General features: G+C 59.0%; 1 protein-coding gene across 2 annotated transcripts in view; it reads right to left on the reverse strand.

The window, feature by feature from the left end:
• The window catches only part of PRKCB (protein kinase C beta), a 69612-nt gene that overhangs the window by 10425 nt on the left and 39643 nt on the right, over positions 1 to 19544 (reverse strand). For both annotated transcript variants that reach the window (XM_026054041.1, XM_026054040.1), the window contains exons 6-15: positions 15342 to 15498; positions 14925 to 15059; positions 14290 to 14386; positions 11040 to 11186; positions 8363 to 8536; positions 6182 to 6273; positions 5449 to 5511; positions 3875 to 4013; positions 1395 to 1475; positions 1111 to 1218 (exon numbers count right to left, since the gene is read on the reverse strand). In XM_026054041.1, coding sequence (XP_025909826.1) covers positions 1111 to 1218; positions 1395 to 1475; positions 3875 to 4013; positions 5449 to 5511; positions 6182 to 6273; positions 8363 to 8536; positions 11040 to 11186; positions 14290 to 14386; positions 14925 to 15059; positions 15342 to 15498 — 1193 coding nt within the window. The remainder of the gene's footprint in view (positions 1 to 1110; positions 1219 to 1394; positions 1476 to 3874; positions 4014 to 5448; positions 5512 to 6181; positions 6274 to 8362; positions 8537 to 11039; positions 11187 to 14289; positions 14387 to 14924; positions 15060 to 15341; positions 15499 to 19544) is intronic.

Genomic DNA, 19544 nt, shown 5'->3' on the forward strand with positions numbered 1-19544 from the left:
CCACCACGGGGGTGCCACGGGACGGGGCTGGCGCAGCGCCCCGCGCCCTGCAGCCCCGCGGTGCAGACACCGTGCGCACGCGGCGAGCTCCACCATGGGAGCTCGCCCTCCGCCAAAGAGCCGCGCAGCTTGCGCAGGGCTGAGCTTTAGCGCCAGTCCTTCCCGGAAGCGGGATGCTCCGTGTGGAAGCCCCGCTTTGCTGTAAAGGCATTTCCCAGGAAGCGAGCACAGTGTGTGCGCTTCCCTGCCTGCCCATGCAGCCCGGTGCTGGGAAAAGCAGCGGCCACCTCTTCAACCAGGCTCTCTCCTGGTCCATTCCCAACATCCCGATTGTGGCTGCTATGACCCAGAAGGAAGCCCGAGGCCCCATTGCCCCAGCCCTGCTCACTCTCCAGGCCACGCTTAGCATCACAGAGCCGCTTCCCGCGGCACATGGGGCCCCTGCAGACAGGAGGCAGCTTGTGGCAGCTCCCCTCCAACTACCAGGGCGCTTTCTAAACTACCATGGGGATTTTAGCACGTTTTACTGAACGGGCTGCCAAGTGACCTGGAAAGTGTCCCCTCCCGCTGACCCACTTGGAGCGCGGAGCTTCCGGCAGCGCTTCCCCTCCGGACAGGCAGACGCTCCCTGTGTGACGCCCGCTCCGGACCCCGGCGGGAGCGGAGACACACGGTGCAAGCATCATGCCATGTCCCTTGCAGGCAGAGGCACTATTCGGAGACACGGAACGTGCAGGTATTTTAAATATTAATTATTAAAAGCAAACATTTAACAGGTTCCTACACAACCACATAACTCTGGCAGTGCTAGATCAAACCCATGCACTGGCTCCCTGGGAAGCGGTTCGTAACCATCGGCACAGACTGGGCTCCGGGCGGCACCGTCCATCACCTCCCAAACAAAGCGGGCACAGGGAGGACCGAGCCGCTACTCCACTGTTTCCAGCCTGCACGCAGGGAACAGCGCGGGCTCTGGCTGCGGGGGAGCAGTGAGCACGGACGCGGGAGCATCCCCTGCTCCGGCCGCGCGGGCAGCTCGGTGCCCCCCGCCAGCACCAGCATCGCAGCCCGCGCGGGGCTCCCGCGCCCAGCGGCGACACCAGCCCTTACCCCTTTGCAGATGGCCACTGCCTCCTTGGACATGGACTTGGGGTAGGCCACGTTGTGCTCCATGATGGACTGGAAGAGCTCGTCCTCGTCCTCACCCTCGAAGGGCGCCTGCAGCACAGAGAGAAGAGCTTGCGGGGCATGTCCTGGATCTCACATGTCCACGTTCCCAGGGTTGGAAAACCAGCCCCATCCCGGCCTTGGTGCTGCAGGGCCCACATTCCCAACCCTGCTGGTTCCGGTGCCAGCTGAACTCCATCCCCGAGGGATCAGCCACCCCCGGTTACCTGGCCAGCCAGCATTTCGTAGAGCAGCACGCCGAACGCCCACCAGTCCACAGACTTCCCGTAGGGCTGGTAAGCGATTATCTGCAAACAACAAAGAGCGGCGTCGCGCTCCCGGTCCGACCCCTCGGCACCGCGCAAAGCCAGCCCGAGCTGCAGCCCGGCACAAAGGACAAGGTTATTCGCTGAGGCTCGACCCTCCAAAATGGTGCGAAATCACAGATACAAACAAAACATTTCCCTGGCAAAGGGCTCAGCAGCTAAAACATAACCAACCCTCAGATGCTGAATGCTAGACAAAAACGGGACTGCTTGGTGTGAATTTGGGCGGATTTGTTCCAGCGCAGACCAAGCTTCGCCTTTTGCCCGGCGCAGCCCTGGTTTGGAGCGGCGGGCAGGGCTGGCGCTGCGCTGGGCGCTGCCGAGCCCGCCGTTCGTCAGCCTAACGCGGCCCGACAGCACCGCCTGCACCCGCTCACCACGGAGGCTCCGCGGCCAGCGATCCGGAGCGGCTTCCTGCAGCACAAACAAGCTGCGCGGGGCGGCCCGGGGGGTGCACGGACAGGGTCCCGCCGGGCGCGGGTGCCGGGGTGCCGGGACGCTGCTCCGCTGCCCGGCGCGTCCCGCTGCCGATGGGCGACTCTGCGGCGCGCTCGTCAGCCCGCGGGCGCTGCCATCTGCCACTTAGCGCAAAACAATTACACAATTTATTCATCCTAATTACGGCTTCCTGCTCAGCAGAGACTCACAGATTGGAGCACCAATGCAAATCACATGCTAATTGGGGGGGGTGCGCCGAGCAGTCACCGTGTCCCCTCCCCAAGGACCGCGGGCCCGGGGGGCACATGGTACCCACCACCCTGGCCTGTGTGGGACTCCACACGGGAACAGAAATGCCCTGAAAATGGGTCAAGCAAATCCCAGGACAGCTTTGGCCTGCGGATATGTTGGCTTGAAGAGCGGTGCTGCTTCCCAACATGAGGAAAGGGGGTCTGCTGCAAAAGCACCGGACCACAGCTAGAAAATGAAGACCAGGATCTGACGCTGGCTTTGCCACCAAATGCGAGGCCAGGCAAGAATTTTATACCCCATTTATAAATAAGGGACGTGTTATTTACTCCCTGGAAGCCTACTGGTAGCAGGCTTTAATATTATTGCTGGATACGGTAGTGATTTGCATCCTAATTTCCCATTTCCTCCTTCTCTTCTGGAGAAAAAAAAAATAGGGCAAGTAGAAGAAAATAAGTGTTTAAATGATAATGCTCAGGCAAATACCAAGAGAACTGGTCATTTGTCCTGCTCTGAAGGAGGATTAATCACACCTGCAACACAGCTACTACCACAGGACACCAGTATTAATCTTGGTGGAACGCGGGTCTGTAATAGTCATTTTAACTAGTAATTAAAATTCTCTCTGGCTGCAGCAAAACACAACATAGTTTAGCATACATGGGCATCTAACCACATCCCTGCAAAGAGAAACCCTTTCTCTAAAATATTTAAATGGATAAATATTGAAAAATTCATCTCATCACCGAAAATTCAGAAGAGCAAGAAGATTTTAGAGGGATATTTTTATTTTAAGGGAACAGGCATCTGGGAACAATTGCCTACCTGCCTGTCATAAATCCCACATTAAAATGCACCAATATGACACTTTTTGCGTGCGCTGCCACCGCAGCGGCTGCAGGGAGACGGATGGCGCATGGAGCAGCGCGTCCCGGAGCTCCTAAACCCGCTCCTCCCTCCTTCGGGAAGCGCTTCGGGAAGCCCCGTGCCCGCCGGTCTCCTTGGGAAGGGCCGGCAGGAGCAAGGAGCGAGGTTCCAGCCCTCCCGGTCGGCACATCCCGCCGGCACAGGCGGCCGACCACGCGCCGGCCCGAGCGGATCGGTGGCCGCTATTAGGGGTGTGATATTAAAGAGCTATTCCGACTCTGTTCCCAGGGAATGTGAGCAGAATGTTTCTCCTTGGTCCCCCCAGCCCAACAAATGACATTCTCTTTGACTAAAATTAGCCATCTTCCAAGGAAAACATGTTTCCTTTCAGAAAATGATTCCTCCGGCAGAACGCGGATGAGTCAGGGCCGGGGAGCACGTGCCGCAGCAGGAAGGTGCCCAGGAGGCTCCCTTGCACCAGACCCTCCTCTTGCTCCTGCCCCGGGGCTCCCAGTGCTCCGGAGCTTCCTGGGAAGGGGCAGCAGCATAGGGGGATCCGCAGGGAGCCCGGGACACGGGCACAGTGCATGGACCATGCGCATGGTGCACAGACCACGCGCACGGTGCATGGACACGGCACGGTGCATGGACCCCGGGCACGGTGCATGGACCATGCGCATGGTGCATGGACCACGCGCTCTGCCAGCTCCCACTCAAGCCTTGCACAGCGCAGAGCATGTTTTATGGAGCAGCTTCCCCTGCCAGAAATCCGTCTCCTGAAAAGCCCTGGAAGCACGTGGGCTTGGAGCAGCCCTGGGCTCTCCTACCTCGGGCGCAATGTAGTCGGGGGTGCCGCAGAAGGTCTTGGTGGTCACCCCGTCCCAGATGTTCTCCTTGCACATGCCGAAGTCGGCGATCTTTATGTGCCCTTCGCTGTCCAGCATCACGTTGTCCAGCTTCAGGTCTCTGCCAAGGGAGAGGAAAACATTTCTCCAACGGCCACAGGGAACCCGGGAAGGAAAGGGGCAAGTTCCCTGAGCTGGGTGCCTGGTGGTGAGTGTTGCACAGGCGCCTTGCAGGATGAAGGAAAATGAGTAAAAACAAGCCGGGGGGGTTGCCAGGACAAACTACTTTGCTTTTAACCCCCTCGGACACCATATGCTGGACGAATTGCTTCTAAGTGTGTGACCAAAAACAGAGCAGGGAGCTGGATTTAATATATTGCTTTTTACATTTATGAAAACTGTGGTGTGTTTTGAGCTCTCCGGCAGCTAAGAACCAAGTAGCTGCTCCATAAAGCTCCCTATCCCTCTCTGTTACTTCCTCCCCAAGAAAACACAAATTGATGGTTTTTCAATGCCTGGCCCCATCTGCAGAGACGCGTGGACAGAGCAGGAGGGACGGCATTAAAATGCCAGCAGACTGTTTCCAACGTTGGAGTGCTTCACACGCACCATATAGTTAAGCATTGCTGGAGCCAAGAATGTTTGACATGCAAAATTATGCTTTAAATAATTCTTCTGCTTGGCATACTCTAACTTTGTTCAGTAGAGTACAATAAAAGGAACAGCATAATTTACAACTTCTTGCTGTTTTTTAAGATAATTTTTGCTAATTATAGTGTCAGTGCTTAGAACCCTGATGGGCCAAAGACAGATGAACACAAATCTGCATTCGGATTTGGAGGAAGGAAGGGGCACTTGGGACTGGCAGACCCAGAATCTTTCCCTGCAGCAGCTGATGGCAAAAAACATCCCTCACGTCAGGTTTGCTCCACTTCTTTCATCTTCAGAACTGTTTTCAGCAGCTCAGAACTTCACTGGCACAGTCGGCGTTTCCTTTTGCAAGGCAGCTAATGGTATCTGACACTGATTGGGATGTTCTGCTCTACCTTGGGCTTTGGGGATGCTCGCGAGCAGGAAGGAGCCCGAGCTCCAGTGCTTTAACCAGCGGCTTCGAGCGTGGTGCTGAGCTCGCCAGCAGCCTCAAGCACAGTGCCCAGCTCGCCAGCGGCATCGAGCGCGATGCCCGGCTCACCAGCAGTCAGACCCAGGATGCTCCAAGTCCTGTCGTGAATGCAGGAAGAAGTGCAAGTGTCTGAACTACAAGCACCAGGCGTGCCCTGCAAATCTTGGAATAACCCATTCCTAAGCACTAGCACTAAGGGTAGCAGCAAGGAAAGAGCAGCCTGCAGCAAGGAAAGAGCGCCCTGCAGCAGAACGCACAACTCAGTGTGCTGCGTGCTGCCCACGGCCACCGGCACGGCAAGGAGCGCACGCTCAGGAGCAGGGACACATCCCGGCTGCTGCACGTGAGCTCCCTGCCCCAAAACACCGGGGCAGAGACGAACCCCTCTCCGAACCGCAGGCGCCCGTGGAGGCAGGGCGGCGAGCCCACCTACCGGTAAATGATGCCTTTGCTTTGCAGGAAGAAGAGGCCAATGGCAATTTCTGCTGCATAGAACCTGGAAGCGGAGATTTAAAAAGAAAAGTGGTCATTAAGGCAGATGAATCAGAATGAAAACCCTTCAGATCCAATTGCACCAAATGAGATGCGTTGGGCTTACGTGACCAAAGGATATGGACAGCGCGGCACAAAATACCAGGCGGGTATCACACGAGCGTGACATAACTCACGGTGTGCAGCGCGGGGAGGACCAGGGCCGGGCTGCTGGGGGCTGGCAGGGCTGTCACCTCTCATTAGGCGGCCCCTCGTTACGAGACACGGGCTGTTCATTCCCGTGCGCTGCCTTGACGAGCTCTGTCATCGCGAGCTACCCGGGAGCGCGCGCTGCCACCCTCCTCCTTAAAGGGTGCTCCGGGTTTGGCAAGCTCTGGGTTTGCCCGTGTGCGGGGGCTGACCCAGCCGGGCTCTGCACCCTGCTCCTGGTCCCAATGGGCACGGGGTGGCTCTCACGAGCATGTCCCCTCCACCGGATCATGCCGAGCAGGAGCCAGGGGGCACCATGACCAGGATGGGATGGCCTTGGCAGCACGGGGCCTTGCAGGGTGCTGTGGGTGCAACACGTGCTCCCGTTCGCAGCGCATCCCAGCTCGCAGCGCATCCCAACTCGCAGCGCCCGGGTCCCAGCGCCCCAGCTCACAGCACTCCCCTCTTGGGAACACGGCACTTACACGGCGTGCGGCTCCTTGAAGCGCCCGACCTGCTGGATCTGGTACATGAGGTCGCCGCCGTTCACGTACTCCATCACGAAGTACAAGCGATCCTGCGGGAGAAGCCAGCCGTGAGCGGCAGCGCGGAGGCCGGCGGCGAGGCCAGCGCGGCCTACAGCTCCGCGGGTTTATTTAAAGGGATTTATTAACGAATCTGCCACCGCTCGCCGCCGGCTCCACGTCCCCGGCTTGGCGTGGCCGCTCCGCGGGGAGCAGCACGCACGCGGTGACAGCGGGCGCCGGGGCGAGCGGCAGCGGGCGCGGGGCCGGGACGCAGCGGCTCCGCTGAGCACGGCAGGCGGGACCGCACAGCTCGTTAGCTAATTGCTCGCGCCCAGTGGGTCAGCAGTGGCTTCCCATCAATTGCAGTGCGTGCTCGCACACGGGACGCGAGCACAGCCGCCCCAGCGAGTGCAAGGATGTGTCGGAAGGAGGGATGCAGTGATGGGCCACGTTCTGCCACCTGCATGGTCCTACCCTGCCAGCTGGGTCACAAGGGGGAGGACAAGCCCCGAGCAGCGGGAGCGCTTTCCACCCACAGCACTGCGGGACAATTCTCAATGTTCCACATCCCTCCCTAGCCAGGGCCACGTGTTGCCGGGTCCCCAGCCGAGCAGGGGCCGCCGAGGAGCGAGGAGGCTCCGGCACTGCGAGCAGGAGTCACCTTCAGCAGCAGCGACTGCAACGCAGCCCGGCGCTCGCTGCAGCTGCCCCCTAAATATATCGCTCGGGAGGAAGCGCGGCAGGAAGGGCGGCTCGTGCCGGAGGCAGCTGGGTGCCGAGCGGGGAGGCGCCCGGCACTGCGAGCTCCGGCTGTGCCACTCGGCTCGACAAGCACCAGGGGCCTCAACGCGGCCCCCAGCACCAACAGCCCGAGCCCTTTCCCAGGCAGGCCTGCTGGCCTTCCTCCAGTGCTGCCTCCTCCTCGTGGACTGTTCCTTTGGCCCATCTCCCATGCGAGGAGCACAACCAAGGTCCCCCCACGCTCGCAGCGTCCGTTCACCGGGCCCCAGAGCTGTCGGGGGACATTCCCAGGCCCCGGCTCCCCAGAACCGCACTCACACCGCTCTCTTTGCCCCGTCTCCATGCACAGAACTGAGCATTTCCACTTGTGCTGGTTGCCTGAAGCAGGAGGCCGGGTGGGAAGCCGGACGCGCTCCCAGAGAGCAGGGCGCTTTGTGCCAATGCTCAATAACACACCCTGGGTACATTTTGATTGCTTTATCTATACAGTGACTATAGGAAGCTCCTATAGCGCTGCCAGGATGAGCCTGCACTGACTCACCCCGATGCCCCAGAGATGCTGCGGGAATCTCTGCTCCTGCCACCCTCTGCTTGCCGCGCTGCCAAGCTGCTGCGCGCGCTTCCAACATGCCCAGTGCGCTCCGGAAATGAAATTGCTGGGATAATATTAAAATGTAATCCTCCCGGACGGCATTGTCACCCCGCGCAGGGACCGCAGTGATTACCTTCCCGCCTGCTGACAAGGACCTGGACGCTTTCATTGCCGCGGTGCTCGGGCAGACGCTGCTTCGCGCCCCCCCGCCGCCCTCCCAGCCCTAGTTCTGTGCTGCTGCCCTCAACAGCGGGCCCTCTGCAAACGGCATTTCCCCTGGTTTGTGTCAGGTTTCACCGTCTGCTTGGATTTGCCATCACAAGAATGAATCCAGAGAAAAAGCTGGGCACTTGGCTGCTGCGAGATAACCGAAATCACAGGCCGGGCTGCCCAAAGGCTCCGTAACGCAATTAAGCGCTGCCCAATGGGAAAGTCTCCGGGGTGCAACGACTGCGCCGCAGCCTCCGCTTTAATCGACACACACAAACGTTCTGTTTACGGGCGCACTTTTGCAAGCAAATTGTGCAATTTATGAGGGTGCCAAGGGGAAGAATACACGGCCGCTTTTGCAAACACAGGAACGTGTGTCTGAAAGCAAACAGATGTGAGTTAGAGGAGCTGGAAATACGCGATTGGGATGGGTTTCTGTAGGGATGCCTCCATGCAGTCCAGGAAGGCACTGCTCCTCGATCCCCTGCGGGTCTCTAGGGGTCATTCCTGCCCTCAGCCTCCCCCTCGGAGATCAAGACACTGCGGTTTGCCCAGTGCTCGGGCTCCGCGGACGCAGCTCCAGCCGCGGCACTCACCATGGTCTGGAAGCAGGAGTGCAGCTGCGTCAGGAAGGGCGGCTTCCCCGAGAGGGCCAGGACTCGCTTCTCCACCATCGTGCACTCCACGTCGTCGTCCTGGATGACCACGTCCTTCTTCAGGATCTTCACGGCGTAGAGCTCGTCCGTGCCCTTGCGCTCCGCGAGCATCACCTGCCAGGGAGAACAGGGCATGCAGGGCCTGCGGCTCCGCGCGCAAAGCAAAGCACTTGTGTTTTTATCAGTGCCTCTTGTTGCAACCTGGGAACCTGAGCTCAGGGCCAGGCAATGCAGAGAGCTCTTCCAGAGCACCTCGGGCCTATTCCCTGGCTCACCTGGCCCAGCGCATCCTGCTCACCTTGCTCACAGAGCAAGGTTCCCCTCTGAGCAAGCAGCCTGGGCACGGGGCGATGGGGCAGGGAAAGGAAGGAACAACTCGGACACGTGTGCATCAAAGCATGAGGCAATGACTACTCGAAGCAGAGGACAGTTAGTGCATGGCCAAAAGTGGGCCAAAACCAGCAGGATTTGCTCTGCTCGCCCTGCCCAGCGTGGAGCAACGGCAGCCCGGCCAGTCCCCAGGCCAGCCCTTCCCGGGGCGCAGGGAAACGCCAGTCCCGCGCTTCAACCTGCTTCTGCCTCTCTGCAGATGGATTTGCTCCACGCGACGGGATGCGCTGCTCCTGCGGTGCAGCTCGCTCCCATTAACCACGTCAGCCTCAGCGCGGGTTCCCCAGGCCTCCCAGCACAGCCCGCTCCCGCCCCGCGACCGCGCACGGAGCTCTGCTCCCGCCCGCCCCGCGCTCCGCTCCAGCGCGCGGGGGAAATAAACTGCTTTGCGTTTGAAAGAGCGTTGAAATCCTCTGGTCACGTCAGCAAGAGCAGTTAGGAGGTTTTGAAAATAAATTACAGGGAATCAACATCAATAGGATGGAGCTGAAAGGAGCTTCAAACTACAGCGGATTTGTAGAGAAAAGGCTAGCAGGTCCCGGCATCGCCTTCGGAAATGCAAAGGGAAATAAAATCAGTGCCACTGGGCCTGGTTTTTAAGTGATAAAAAGAGCTGGGCCTGGTTTGTGCCAGCGGCTGGGAGAGCAGCAAGCACGGGCCTGCCACCCTGCAGCAAGGGGCTCACGTGCGACCGCATCCACGTGTCCCAGCGCCTCGCTGCCCACCTCGCTGCCCTTCTTAAGGGAAAGTCCTTCACTGCAGGGAAGGGGCTGCTGTGCAGCGGGGCAGGGGCAGAGCGCTGCGGGCCGGACCCACGGGCGCTTTGGTGCTTTCCAAGATATTTTGCTTAGAGGCTCCGTGGGGGAGTGCGTTGTTATGGGAAACGGAGCGCGCAGGGATGCGCAGGCGAGGAGAGCGCCCCGGAGGCACCACGAGATCCCGCTTGGAGACGAGGGCGGCGCGGGGAGCGTCCGGGCCGGCACGAGCGGCACCAGCAGGTGCCACATGCGAGCGGGCAGGGCTGGCTGGGGCGCGCAGGGACCGCGGCCGCGCCAGCATCGCCGCCCGCTGCCCCGGCCCCTCGCAGCCCAGGGCAGGCAAGGGCCATGGGCACGTCCCTTGCCCTGCGCCGCACAGCCACCGAGGCAAAAGAATGCATCCTGCTCCAAAAACACCGCAAAGGCCCAAGGAAGACGGGCTGCAGCAGCGCGGCAGCTGGACTAGCCAAAAAAATCGCGCGCGAGCCGCATAAATTAACTCTTCCCTCTTTATATTGCAGCGAAGCAAACCCGGGCTGGGCCAAGCCCAGCGCTGCGCTCTCCTGCTAGCAACAGCGCCCTTCCCGTGCGGAAGCACGGCACGTGCTGCTGCATGCAGCCCGGGGCACGGAGCCGCCCGGCACGTGGGCTCTGTCCCAGCGCCGGGCACAGCTCCGGGACACTCCGGCACCTTGGAATCACGGCAGCAGCCTGCACCCTGGCGCGTGGGAGCGGGAGGCTGCAGCTGCTCCCTGGTGAGCGCGGGAGGATCCAGCATGGGAGGATGAGTGAGTGCAGCAGAATTGGGCACTGGAGGAACGAGCAAGCGGGGGAGAATTGGGCATGGGAGGAAGGAGCGAGCGCGGGAGGAGCCGGCAGAGCAGAACAGGGTGCGGAAGAACGAATGCGCGCGGGAGGAGCGAGCGCAGGAGAACCGGGCTCCGGAGGCTGGAGTGGGCACAGGGGCCAAGTGATGAGTCCATGAATGGGCCTGGGAACATTTTTCAGATTGGAAGAAAGAGGAGGAGAAAAAGGAACTCGGTTCCCAGATGCCAAGAGGGGGAGATGCCCGGCAGCCTCCGGCTCCAGGTGCTGCAGCCATTGGGAAAGGTGCTGCTCGGCTGGGATTCTAATGAAAACCAGGACAAAGTTGGCAAAACCCCAAGGACAATGAAGGCTCCAAGCCACACAATTACCGGAGGAACAAAATTCTTCTGCTGCTCACAACTGGCCTGGAAAGTTAATTAAAATGTTCACGTAAACTGGTAATTATTAGAAACGTGGCTGAATAAAGAGCCAGGCTTTAAAGGCAGACACTGCCCCTGAAAGGGAACGCCTGGTTTCCAAGATGTCCAATCAGACCCCGATCTGCAGGGTCCCGGTGTCCGCTCTAGCACCATCACCCCAACACCGCTGCAGACACCTGTGTTTCACACCACGGCTGTGCAAATAAAGAAGTCCTACCATACCTTTCCAAAGCTGCCTTTTCCCAGCACCATCAGGAAGTTGAAATCCGAAAGTTTCATCCGGTCTCTGCTTCCGTTGTTGTCGAATTTGGAAATCGCATTCATCATCTTCTCCTCAGCCGCCTTGGAGCCAGGACCGATCTTGGCTCTCTGTGAACACGGAGACGGGAGAAGGGGAGAGAGGAGAGCTGCAGAGCACGGTGCAGAGAAGGGCTGCTGTGCAAAGAGCCCCACAGCACAGCCTTCTCCTCAGCACCGCGCCTGGAGACCTGTCCCATAGGTGCGACTGGGACCACACGGTGGGTGACACTGGGGACAGGGACTTCCCGGGTGGGTGACAGCACCAGTCCCCGCCCTATGAGAACAGGATCCGTGACTGCAAATGTGGGCATATTAAGGTGAAATGAGGGATTTCTGAAGAGGCTTCAACTCTGTTCCTATCCAGCAGCGGAGGGAGTCGGGCTCCTGGGCCAGCCCAGGCGGGTGCAGGGTGATGCAGAGCCGCTCTGGGGGCAGAGCGGAGGACGAGGCAGCTCGGCTCTGCGTCCCCGCGCAGGCTGCTCCGTCACGGCTGCCCCGGAGCCCCAAATCCCCATTCTGAGCACAGAAATCCATCACTGAACAGCCTCTTCCATCGGCCGGGCCCTCTCCTCGCCGAGCCGCCGCGTGCAAAAGCTATCGCACAATTTATTCAGCTTTAATTTCTAGAAATATGCCACAGTGCCGCGCTTGCATTGGGCTCAGTCTAGCATGAAATTCCATTAACCCGATTGCAGCAGTTCCATTTGGAGCTGCTCGCCGCGCCTGCAGATAGGAGCCGCGGCGGCCCGGCCTCTGCTGCTGCTAATTGCTTCTGGCGACGCTCTCCTCGCCGTCGAGCTCCGCTCAAGGTCACCTGAGCGCCTCCAGGCAGCAGGAAAGTGCCTGCACGGGCGCCGTGCAGCTCTCAAGGATCTGCAAACACCGGAGCTGCTCGTGCAGCTCGGAGAGGGCGGCCGGGACGCGGCTGGGATCGCTCCACAGGCACCACCCGTCACAGTCACCAGCCGCGGCCGCCGGAGAGGAAGGTCCTGCGCTTAAAAGGAATAGAGCGTCGTGTCATGGTTTATTTTGGAAAGCAAGGGGATTCCTCAGCAGGCACTTCACTTTGGATCGACTTGGAGGAAACCCTGCAAGTCCCTGCTGGCCTCTGCCATCGCGCAGCGCTCTGTCCGGCTCGTCAGGGGAAACGCTGCCCACGCAGGCCTTGTAACAGCCGTGGATTCCAAAATTACACCCAAGGGGAACCTCGCAGCCATCCCAGCGCCCAGGCTGGGAGGCTCTGTCCTGGGCCATTCCTGAAGGAATGCCGCGATCCCGCCCCTGCTCCAAGCTGTGCTCCAAGGACACGCGCACATCCCGGCACACCATGCGCCCGGACCCCCGGACAACCTCCCGACACGGCCACAGCTAACAAACCCATCTTGTCAGGGGAAATTTGATGGCAAATCGGCCGCTGTGAAAACAAGCTCTAACACATTCCCAGGGCAGTCACTGTGGTGCCATTACGCTGCACCCCAGAAGCCTCCTCCGCGGGTCCCCGGCACATTCGCAGCCCCAACAGGGCAGCACTGGGCTCGGACGAGGGAACTGGAAGGAAACGCTGCACAGGGCCTTCCCTCCAGATCAACACAGCAAAGGACAATGCAAAGAGGCCAAGGAGACAAAGGGTTTTCATCCAGCAAACTTGCAAATTGTGGTGTAAAGCTTGCAAATCTCCCAGCAGCACAGGCAGAGTCCGAGTACTGGAGGGCGTAGGCGGCTCCAGGTCTCTCTTGCTGCCTTCAGCTGATGCATATTCAGTCCTGCATTTGACCTTACTCTGCAGCATCCCTGCACTTCCCCAGGAGAGGAGAGGGGGATTAAACACAACGTGACTTTGCTGAGAAAATCAGGCCAAGTGCAAGCTAGGGCAGAAGGGGGAAAGGTCCCAGCAGCTAGAAGAGGAGCTAGGGCATGTGGAGACCACCCCAGAGGTGTCCTGGTTTTGCTACCACATGTCCCTGGTGCCTGTCCCTAAGCGAGCACACAAGTCCTTTAACCTATTTCTAATGTGCTCCTAACACTCACACAATCCTGAGACCTTCTTAAGTTTTACGACTGAAGCGTGCCAAATATTGCTCACAAAAGAAATTTAAAAAGCATTTGACCTTCGTTATCCAACCTCATTTGTCACACTTAATTTGCTACATCTGAATTTATGCAATAGCAGCGGATGTTCGCATCTATCAAGCTGTCCCAGCTGATAAAGGCATCGCAGAACTGGCAGCAGGGGCTGTGGGTCCCACGGGAGCGCGGGTCGCTCAGGGGCAACGTGCTCCGCGACGTGCAGCCCTCCTGCCCGAGACCTCCGGCACGCACGTGACTGGCACCACTGAGCATCAAGAAACGCAAGGACAGCAGGTCAGGCAGCTAATTCCTTGCAAAACTGGCAGTGCTACATATGCTGCATGGCCAGGGCCTCTGCATATTAGAGCTGTCTTATTCTTGCAGATCCAGGGAAGTTGCATATAAGTGAGATTTTCTTTTCTTTTCTTTTCTTTTCTTTTCTTTTCTTTTCTTTTCTTTTCTTTTCTTTTCTTTTCTTTTCTTTTCTTTTCTTTTCTTTTCTTAAAAAGGTCATTTAGAAAAATCTCTCTGGTCACACACTGCAGTTACGGATGTCAGGCTGACTTTTGTAAGGCCAAATGCTTTATTTCCTATACGGCTCATTTCATATGTGTCTCCAGATGTAACATGCCTGTTCTCAAGGCCCTGGGAAGATTTTGACTGCGCTGAGGAGTGGGAAGGAGCTATTAATCCAGTAATGCTGGGATCAATCATTTTGGCAAAAGCTTCCATGGCTTATCGAGTTGGAAATAGGGCTTTCTCCTTGAAGCCTCCTTGAAGGCAGAATCGAGCCCAAATGTCACCAAAGCCCAGGGGACAGGAGTCCGGGTGCCTCGGCAGCCCCTTCCCATGCGAGCCGCAGCCGCTGGCTCTGCACAGCCCCCCTGCTCCTCCCGACGTGCCGCTCGCTGGCGTGGGCAGAGCTGTGCGCGGTGACAGCAGCCACCCCGGGACGCGGGAGGAGCGCGGGGACAGCCCTGCCCACGTCCCCATACACAGACAGGGACAGGACCGGACAGCAAAGCCCTCGGGCCAGAGCAGAGCCTGCCCTAGGCTGGCAGCAAGGAGAAACACCGAGGAAAATTCCCAAGAAAAGTCAATTCACCTCAAATTTCTGCCTCAGCTCCTCATTTCCTTCTTCTCCCTCCGGGGGCACCGGCACGTTGAAATACTCCCCTTCCTCCTGGCTCAGCAGCTTAAACCTGGGGACACAGCGAGGACGTCGCACCAGCACAGCCGGAGTCGCAGACTGACATTGATCCAATGCAGTGCAGTGCAGCTCTGCATCCAGATCTCCCCACGCTGAGCCCATCTCCAGACGACCCTCCTCTTCCTGACCCAAACCCCACAGATAAAAAACGCCATTTTTGCACGTTCCCTCCTGGCAGGGCCCAGACCCTTCCCACATCCCAGCCCCTGGACAAAGCAAGGCCGTGGTGGAGAGTCTGTTCTGGGGCACGGGACAGCCAACTGCTTGCTCGGCGCTGCAGCTCCCCATAGCACCCGGGGTGCTCCTTGCCTTGTCCAAGGCAAACTGGTACCCTGTGGTCTGGGGTGGCTGAAGGACATGTCAAGCTTGCTCTAAATGGCCTCACTTTGCATGAGAAGCGTGGGAAGGCAAGAGGGATGTGAGCAGGGAAAGGAAAAGCAGCGGGAAGGGAAGGACCTGAGTCCTGCCCGGGGGGACAACTGAGGAACATGGTGAAGCAGTGCGCTCTGCCCGGCCCCAGCGCCTCCTACCAGCCGTCCACGCCGGCCTTCTGCAGCTCGGAGATGCCGAAGGAGAGCGAGCCCATGAAGTCGTTCCTGCTGGTGAGGTCCCAGTCCCAGATCTCCACCGAGAGCCGCCGGTCCTTGTCCGCCTCCTTCAGCTGGCTGCAACGGGGCGGCGAGCGCCGCGTGGGCTGCGGGGCCACCTCCCGCATCCCGGCCCCGCATCCCGCCCCGCGTCCCGGCCCCAAATCCCTCCTTGGTGACCGCTCTGCTCTTGGGCATCGTCCCCAGCGCCCGGGCAGCGCCGCCCCGGCTGGGCTCGCGCCCGCAGCGCCCATGGGCGGCAGCGACCCAGCGAACCCGCTCGGTGCCGCTGCACCCAGCATCGCCGCCCTAGCTCTCGGGCGCCAGGGAAATCAGCTTAAACGCTTCTGTCGTACTTACAACTTAAATGTCTCGTTCCACTCTGGGTTCAGGGAGCACTTGATAGTTTTGGTCTTCTGTTTGCTTTCGTTTTTGGGGTCGGGGATTAGTTTAAGCTTCACGTAGGGGTCTGACAAGCCATTGGGATCCATAGGGACTAGGTTTTTAGCATCTCTTACTGTGGGGAGAAGAACATAGAAAAAAATCAATATTCAAACTGTAAAAATATGAGCCTGGACGCAATGGGGATGAGCCAGGTCCCTCCGATAGAGTCAGGGGACCCATTGGCTCCCACTGCACCCACACACTGCCCCAGCCCCATGTCATGTCCCCTTTATAGCCACTTACTGCAACACAGACACCGCAACTCTATTTCTATAGCACTCAGGCAATTATTTTCATATGTCATTTAATAAATTAATATATAGTTTTAAAAATGTTGGACATAAATCCGGGCTCTGTGCTGGCAAGGATACACAGTGGTTATTCTGTGGCTTAATTTGGACTCTTGGTCTAAATCTTCCGTGGCAAGCTCGGTGCCATCGGAGCGGAAAGGCTCGCAATCTGCTCCGTGCGATCTCTACGTAATGAGTTTAATTTCCAAGGACCCTGCAAGGCTCCGCGCTGATAGGGCTGCAGTGCCTGCCTCCCGTCACCCCTTATCAGAGGAGAAGAACACATATTTTCTCTTCACCATTACAGGCTTTTATCTGTGCCTTTTTGATAGGGGGAAAAAGAAAAAAAAGAAGACCTATCTTTATACATCCTTGAATTATAAAACACAGAACTACATTAGGGAAAAATCGCACAACGAGCCCCAACAGGCGCTGCCTGACTAGCGAGGGGCCGGGGCAGGAGGAGCAGAGGGAGATGCAGGGGCCGCGGGTGGCACTGATGGCGCGCGGGTGTCACAGCCACCACAGGCATGGGGACACCCCATGTCCCCATCTCTGCAGGGCTCCACCGCGCTGCCACCCCACCGGGCTGCGCTCAGCTCCCAAGGTGCTGCTGCCGCCTCCGCTGCTAAAGGGGATCCCAGGCACCGCTGCAGTCCCCAGCGCGGAGCAGGAGGGTCTTGCAAAGGAGGAGGTGACTGCAAAGGAGGAGGTGACTGCAAAGGAGGAGGTCCCTGCAAGCAGGAGGTGATTGCAAAGGAGGAGGTCCCTGCAAGCAGGAGGTGATTGCAAAGGAGGTTCTGGCAAAGGAGGAGGTCCCTGCAAGCAGGAGGTGATTGCAAAGGAGGAGGTCCCTGCAAGCAGGAGGTGATTGCAAAGGAGGTTCTGGCAAAGGAGGAGGTCCCTGCAAGCAGGAGGTGATTGCAAAGGAGGAGGTCCCTGCAAGCAGGAGGTGATTGCAAAGGAGGTTCTGGCAAAGGAGGAGGTCCCTGCAAGCAGGAGGTGATTGCAAAGGAGGTTCTGGCAAAGGAGGAGGTTCCTGCAAGGCAGGAGGTTCCTGTATTTCATCTCCAGGAAAGGCGCAGAGAGTAATTCCCGCCTTGGCCAGCAGCACCCTGAGGGGCTACAGAAATCCCTGGGGACTCCTGGCATTCCCTGGACACCATCAAAGCCTCTGCACCAGCAGCGCCGGGAACCACCCCGCGGCCCCGTCACCAGCTCCGAGTGCAGCAGCGTCTGCAGCCAGGGACATCGTGTGGAATCCCACAAGGGTCCCGCCGGCAGTGCACACCGGAGCCAGCGGAGCAGCCCTTGCCTGAACCAGGCCCATGTTCAATTCCTGCAGAACAGGAAAAATCATCCCTGACCCCCCGAGTCAATCAGTTTATGCCTTGGAGCATGAGATTTGATTACTTTGCATTATTATCTCAGCATGCAGACTTAGACATTTCATTAATGGGAATAGAATTATCTATTCATTTAAAAAACAAAATGCTTCTGCTTTGACCTCAAGTAACTCTCTGATTTTTCAAGCAGAAATCAACAATTAAGTGAAAGAAAATAAAAAGCTTAAGAGGCGTCGGAGTGGTATCTCATGTGTTGGAGGAAAGGCGCTTTCTCCAGTAGCTTATGGCATTTCTTAGACTGTTCAATTTGATGCAAAATATTTTTACATCTCATCTGATGACAGCTCTGTGCATGGTTAAGCAGCAGCAATACCACTATTAATAGCTGCGAGCTAGAAGGCGATGATCTCAGTGAAGGCAGCTGTTGCGGGCGCGCTCGGCGCCGGCCACGGCCGAGCGGGGACAACGCGGCCCCCAACCCAAACCCGGGGCAAATGTGCCCAGAACCAGAGGCTCCGGAGGGCGGTGTGAAAGGGGGCGTGGGGCCGGAGCCGCCCCCGCGTCCACCCAGCACGGGAACGAGGATGGCTGGGACGTCTGCCACGGGACGTTTGGAATGAGCGGGTTTCACCCCAAAGCCTCCCCGGGCGCGGGGCAGAGCGGGCAGCCCCACGGCGCTGCGGGCGCCCCGGCCACACTCCCCACGTCGCAGCCTCCGGCTCTGCTCCGGCAGCCTCCCGGCACGGCTGGGACACGGATCCGCACCCTGGCGCTGCGGCTGCAGGAGCAGATACCTGCACACGCTTATGTCACAGAAAAGGCCCACACTCATTACGGCTGCATCTTCCTGGGCGGGTGATTATTAATTAACACACTCCCGGCTCATTTATCTAATGACTGCACAATTAGCTGCAGTTTGGGTCAATGTTTTGCTCCAGTAGCCCAGTAAATCATGTGGCCCGGCCCCCCAGAGCTCAGGGGAGCGCACGGGGTGCGGGCGGGCACACGAGAGGCACCAGTGTCCCAAGCAGGACTGACTCCGCGCTCCTTCCTCCCTTCCCGCGCTCAGATGTTCACATCCATTAACACAACCAGCCCAACCTGTCCCAGCCGGGGCTGCCGCGCGCTCGGTCTCTGCTGCGCGCCAGCGCGTCCACGGCGCACACCGGTGTCCCGCCGCACTCCGTCACTGCAGTACGTGCACAGCACACAATATGCACCGGTGTCCCGCCGCACTCCGTCACTGCAGCGCGTCCACGGCACACACCGGTGTCCCGCCGCACTCCGTCACTGCAGCGCGTCCATGGCGTGCGGTGCACACCGGTGTCCCGCTGCGCTCCGTCACTGCAGCGCGTCCACGGCACGCAGTGCATACCGGTGTCCCGCCGCGCTCCGTCACTGCAGTATGTGCACAGCACACAATATGCACCGGTGTCCCACCGCACTCCGTCACTGCAGTACGTGCACAGCACACAATATGCACCGGTGTCCCGCCGCACTCCGTCACTGCAGCGCGTCCATGGCGCGCGGTGCACACCGGTGTCCCGCCACACTCCGTCACTGCAGTATGTGCACGGCACGCGGTGCACACCGGTGTCCCGCCGCGCTCCGTCACTGCAGCGCGTCCACGGCACGCAGTGCACACCGGTGTCCTGCTGTGTCCCGTCACTGCAGCGCGTCCACGGCACACACCGGTGTCCCGCCGCGCTCCGTCACTGCAGCGCGTCCACGGCGCGCGGTGCACACCGGTATCCCGCCGCGCTCCGTCACTGCAGCACCCCAGCGCGTCCATGGCACGCAGTGCGCTCTGGTGTCCCGCTTGCCCCGAGCCCAGTATCCCTCACGTGGGGCCACGAGGCTGGACACGGGCAGGACACACCAGCCTGCACGGGGACCCTCGCGGTGCTGGCGGCTGCAGCTGGCCCGGGCACAGCCAGATAACGACCATGAGCAGCGGATCTGCCGGGCACCAGGGCCAGGGGTGACAGCCACCCAGGTCACTCAAGCACCTTGACTTCCCAAGGAACTCAGAGCTGGACGTGCTCTGGCCCCATTGCCAGCCTTCCAAGACACATGTAGCTCCAGGAACACTTCATTTTCCAGGCCCAGAGAATCAGTGAGCTCATGAAGCAGCTCAAGCCACGCGTGTCCAGCTGCCCTGCGTGCCTGGCGTGATGAAGCCCTCCTGCTCCAAGGCTCACCCAGCAGTCTGGAGCTGAGAATGGGTTAAAATGTTGAAGTTTGGGTTTTTAATTGAAGAGCCTGTGCCAGGCACAGGGGACACCAGCCTGGGCACAGCAGAGTTGCCTGCCAGGAGAGGGTTCAAGGACATGCAGTTCAGGGGCATTACTGGTTAATTCATAGAATAGAATCATAAGAACCATCAAGTTTGGAAGGGACCTTTGGAGATCACCTAGTCCAACCCCCTGCACACTCAGGGTCATCTAGAGCACAGGGTACAGGGTGGCATCCAGGGGGGTTTA

Source organism: Nothoprocta perdicaria, unplaced genomic scaffold, assembly GCF_003342845.1.
Source record: "Nothoprocta perdicaria isolate Ctin4 unplaced genomic scaffold, notPer1 scaffold_12, whole genome shotgun sequence".
Taxonomy (NCBI): domain Eukaryota; kingdom Metazoa; phylum Chordata; class Aves; order Tinamiformes; family Tinamidae; genus Nothoprocta; species Nothoprocta perdicaria.